Source organism: Tenrec ecaudatus, chromosome 2, assembly GCF_050624435.1.
Source record: "Tenrec ecaudatus isolate mTenEca1 chromosome 2, mTenEca1.hap1, whole genome shotgun sequence".
Classification (NCBI taxonomy): Eukaryota; Metazoa; Chordata; class Mammalia; order Afrosoricida; family Tenrecidae; genus Tenrec; species Tenrec ecaudatus.
Window position 1 is genome coordinate 223,005,465 of NC_134531.1, and position 4,632 is coordinate 223,010,096.

The 4,632-nt window shown below is 49.9% G+C and overlaps 1 protein-coding gene across 1 annotated transcript; it reads left to right on the top strand.

The window, feature by feature from the left end:
* The first annotated feature begins 3,237 nt into the window (after window positions 1-3,237).
* Window positions 3,238-4,026, top strand: EPCIP (exosomal polycystin 1 interacting protein). The gene has a single exon (XM_075543378.1). It carries the CDS (start codon window positions 3,268-3,270, stop codon window positions 3,925-3,927), a length of 660 nt encoding a protein of 219 aa, XP_075399493.1. The 5' UTR covers window positions 3,238-3,267; the 3' UTR covers window positions 3,928-4,026.
* Window positions 4,027-4,632: the final 606 nt, after the last annotated feature.

Genomic DNA, 4,632 nt, shown 5'->3' on the forward strand with positions numbered 1-4,632 from the left:
TCCATCTGAACTGTCTTGTTCTGGGCTGTATCCCCAGAGATGACAAAGTGCCTGCCACTTCATGACTCTCGATGAGCATTCACTGAATAAATGAAGCAATCGAATTGCGATTGTTTGAGCCAGCACCCTATTTCCTGTTCACTTTTACTCGACTGAGTTTAGTTTTATCCTCCCCGCACTCCAGCTACCTGCTGCACTTCCTGCCCGTCGGATTTTCTGCTTTTTAGTACTCCCTGCCTGCCTGCATTGTTGGTTTCCTCTCTGGGCTTCGCATTGCCTTGTTTCCCCATCCTGTGACTTCACCTGGCACCTTAGAGTTGCACGTCTGCCTAGCAAACTTTGCTGCTGTTTGGACACCTCTCTCTCTCTCTCTCTCTCTCTCTCTCTCTCTCTCTCTCACACACACACACACACACACACACACACACACACACACACACACCACACAACCCCGCCCCAGCCTGACCCTTCCTTCAATTCCTTCCTGGACCTTCCAGAGATGGCCCTTTCAACAGCTCTAGGCCAGCCGCATCAGAGTCTCGTTCCCAGGATATGCCATGCCCATGGTAGATAGAAACACACACACACACACACACACACACACACACACACACACACCCATCGCTCTGCCATGGAGTTGATTCAGATACATTGCAACATATAGAGGATTTCTGAGGCTGTAAATCATTTTCAGTCTTGGTTTTAGTTTTGGTTTTGTCTTGCTTTTTTGCTTTAAAGAGCTCATGACTCATTTTTTGAACAACATATTTTTTTCATTTTTGGTTTTTTAATCGTTTTCTTAGGGGCTCATACAACTCTTATCGTAATCCATACATGCATCGATTGTGTGAAGCACATTTGTACATTCATTCCCCTCATCATTCTCAAAACATTTGCTCTCCACTTTAAGCCCCTGGCATCAGCTCCTCATTTCTCCCCCTTCCTCCCTGTTCCCCTTCCCTCATGAACCCTTGATAATTTATAAATTATTGTCATATCTTTCTTGAACAACGTTTAATCAAACCACTGGCTTGGCGTGAACAAGTCACATATCTCTGTGTCATCTCCTTCATTACCATCCCCTCACTGTACTGTCCCGCCTCCTCCCTGTGCCTCCTGTCTCCACTCCTCCTCCTTCCCTCACACTTGTGAGCTTGTCCTGGGGAAGCGCTGCAAGCAACTATCCATCTTTACAGGAGCAGACAGCCTCCTCTGTCTCCCTCAGCAACTGGGGGGTTTCAACAATCAGCTTTGCCATTGGCGGCTGGCGCTTTACCCGCAGGTCCACCAGAGCTCCTTACAGGTAAATCAAGCTGGACTGGGTGGGATTGCTTGGTTTCTCATCTTAGGATCAATCACCAAGTAATTCAATTCTTGGGACATTTGGTTATTTTTACAAAACTGAAATCTGGAACCCTGTGCCCTATGGCTTATCTTATTGGGATGATTCCATAAAAGGAAGCTGCACACCTGTTACCTGCGAGGCCCTGCTATGCCACGTGCCTGCAAGCATGGGCCGGGACATAGCGACAGTTGTTCTGTTCTGTTGGAAGTAGGATCGCTGTGAGTCAGAATCCACTCGACGGCACCTAACAATAACCACAACCTGCAATATGCTGCTTTAGTGCCCCCCACCCCCAGGGGGCATCTGCATCCGGATTGCACACTGGTGTTGAAACGGCATGTGCATTTAGCTAGTGCTTGGCCTCCGATCCCTCCAATACATTGTTCAACAGCATCGGCGCATACAATTTGTTCTGATGTCACTGTGGTTGGGTGCCAGTGAGTTGGCTCCAACTCATGACGGACGGCCTTACGTTCGTGTTCGTGTTCATGATCATGATGTCCTCTCCCAATGCTTCCAGCCAAAGTCATGACCTCCTCGCTGCTAAGGAGCATCCTGCAGGCGTTTCTCCTGAAACGAATCGGTTCCTCCTAAGACGGGTCTGTTGGTTCTCCTAGGTGATTGCGCAGGTGCATGACTGGCCTCTTCGGTGTGTGTTAACACACTTACACTCGACTTTGGTCCTTGCGTTTTCTAGGGAGCAGGGAACAGGATGAATGGGCTGCTAAACAGAGGACAATGGGGGAGGGATACATCGACCCAGTTAGGCTTTAAAGTTTACCATTAACCAAAAGTTTTGTCGGTGCTTGTGCTATGCTGTTTAACAGGTAGCGCTTGGGTTACCGAATCCAACAAGGAGCTGTTTGTCTCTGAATTCCAGGAAGTCGCCTGTGGGGGAGGAGGGTGTGTGCATGGTGAGGGGGGTTACAGGGATGATCAACCAGCAACTGCATGTTTTAAGGGTGTGCTCACTCAAATTCCACATCCCTGCCCAGGAAATAGGATGCAGTTGGTCTCCTGGCTGGCACCGGATCTCACTCACAGACTGGCATGTTCAGTGTCACTACCAGGATTGTGTGCTCAGAGAGCGGAGTGTAGGGGGTTGGCTGTGGGTCACAGAAAGGAGCATTCCCTGTCCTTGGGCTCCAAAGCCCTGCCAGATTCCCACTCAAGCATCACCCACTGGAACGTGCCCTGGTCCGGACTTTTCTTCTTGATCTTGCTGGGCTTGAGTCCATCTTTGAGGTTTTGGGGTCAATCTATCTCACATGGGTCTCCTTTGCCCTGGTTGGTCCTCTACCAACTCATCTGCAGCTGGTCTTGCCTAAAGATGAGTCTAAGACAGTGGTTCTGAACCTTCCTAATGCCACAACCCTTTAATACAGTTCCTCATGTTGTAGCGACTGCCCAACTGTAAAGTTATTTTTGTTGCTACTTCATCACTGTCATTTTGCTACTATTATGAATTGGGCGACCCCTGTGAAAGGGTCGTTTGACCCCCAAAGGGGTCACGATCCACAGGTTGAGAACTGCTGGTCTAAGACATGTAAGTCAGACTCTATTCTGTGGTGACTCATAGGTTTCATTGGCTAATGTTTGGAAGTAAGTCTCCAGGCCTTTCTTCCTAGTCTGTATTAGTCTGGAAGCTCTGCTAAAACCTTTCCAACATGGGTGACCCTACTGGTACTTCAAACGCCGATGGCAAAGCTTCCAGCACCACAGTAATGAACATGAAGCCCACCCTAAGACAGCACCCTGGCAGACGGGTGGTGGTGGGTTGTACGGGGAGCTCCTTTACTGGAGGCCACGGGTTTCTAGCCAGAGTCTCTGATAACAAAGCTGCATGTTTCCTTTCAGGTCAGGTTCAACCAACTGGTTCATGAAGGCAGGACAAGAATACGTCAGCCCCCGCTGAGACCAGGATGACCTCAGCCTCTGGGCACTGTCCCCTTCTGATCATCGCCCTGGGCATCTTTGCCTTCAGCCCAGTCTCAGAGGCGCAGATGAACAGCACGCTGATTTTCACAAAGGAAGACACCATTCGGAACTGTAGCTGCCCCGCAGACGTCCAAGACTGTGACTACAGCCTGGCCAACCTCGTGTGCAGCTGTAAAACCGTGCTGCCGTATTTGGTAGAGCAGCCCAGCTACCACGGCCATCTCACCATCTGGTTCACAGACCTAGCTGCGCTGGGCCTCCTGCTGAACTTCACCCTGGTCTGGGACCTCAAGCTCTCACTGTGCAGCGCAAACACTCTCCCCGAGGAGTACCTGGCTATTTGGGGTCTCAAGAGGCTTCGCATCAGCACGGAAGCCAAGCATCCATTCCTGGAGCAGAGCTTACTCATCCACGGCGGGGACGAGAGTGAATCCAGAGAGAAGGCCAGGTCTGGGCACAAAGACTGGCAAATGTGTACGTATGTCTCGTTCTTAGATATGGCTCTTTTCAACAGGGAATCGCCGTTACGGTCATACAGTGTTGAAAACGTGGTCAGCATCGCCAACAGCTTTCCCTACTTCTCTTACTTTAAGACAATCCCACCTTCAAGCAACAGAAGCTACGTTGTCACCTTCATTTACTAATGCCAAGCCAAAACGTTGGCAAACTGTGAACCATTTGACTAAGGAGTCAGGGAATATGGGAACAAGGGCACACCCCTCCACCACCAACTGCCTTGGACACCCTTGCCACCCAGTCACAGCATAGCCCCATACACCAATGATCAGCCCTCTACTCTACCCCTGTGCCCAACCGGGAGAGCTATTTTGAAAGACAAAACAGAAAAAAAGCACAAAACCAACTTAACTGAGTTCAGAAACATGTCCTGAGTGCCAGCCAGAAGCTGGATCTTTGCATCGGAGGTCCGGAGAACTAACTGTTGGCCGGAAAGCTGAGAGAGCCATGCGCAGCGGGAACTGCCTCCAACCTAAGCCTGGGGAACCGGCCCAGGGAAGGCATGGGACCTTACCTTCCTCTAAAGCATTGCCTTCATTTGTTTTGTTGTCGCTTGTTTGTTTGTTTTGTTTTGATTGATTGTTTTTCTGTTTCATTTGCCCCTAAGGAGAGAATAATACATTTCAATAGAAATGGTTGGGTTCCACACAATGACTAGGGCGGGGTGGGGGAGAGCTGGGGGAGGGGTTGTGAGAGGCGGGCAGTTGCGGCTTGAAGCTTAGAGGTAGAACAGGTATAGGGACGGATCGGGAAGAACTTTAGGACCAAATGAGGGCACTAGGATTGTGAGGAGTGGGGGTGCAGCAATGAAAGTTAGAGGACACAAATGATCG

What these genes read in the sequence shown, in the direction of transcription:
- EPCIP (XM_075543378.1), top strand. Translation starts at nt 3,268, where the DNA reads ATGACCTCAGCCTCTGGGCACTGTCCCCTTCTGATCATCGCCCTGGGC.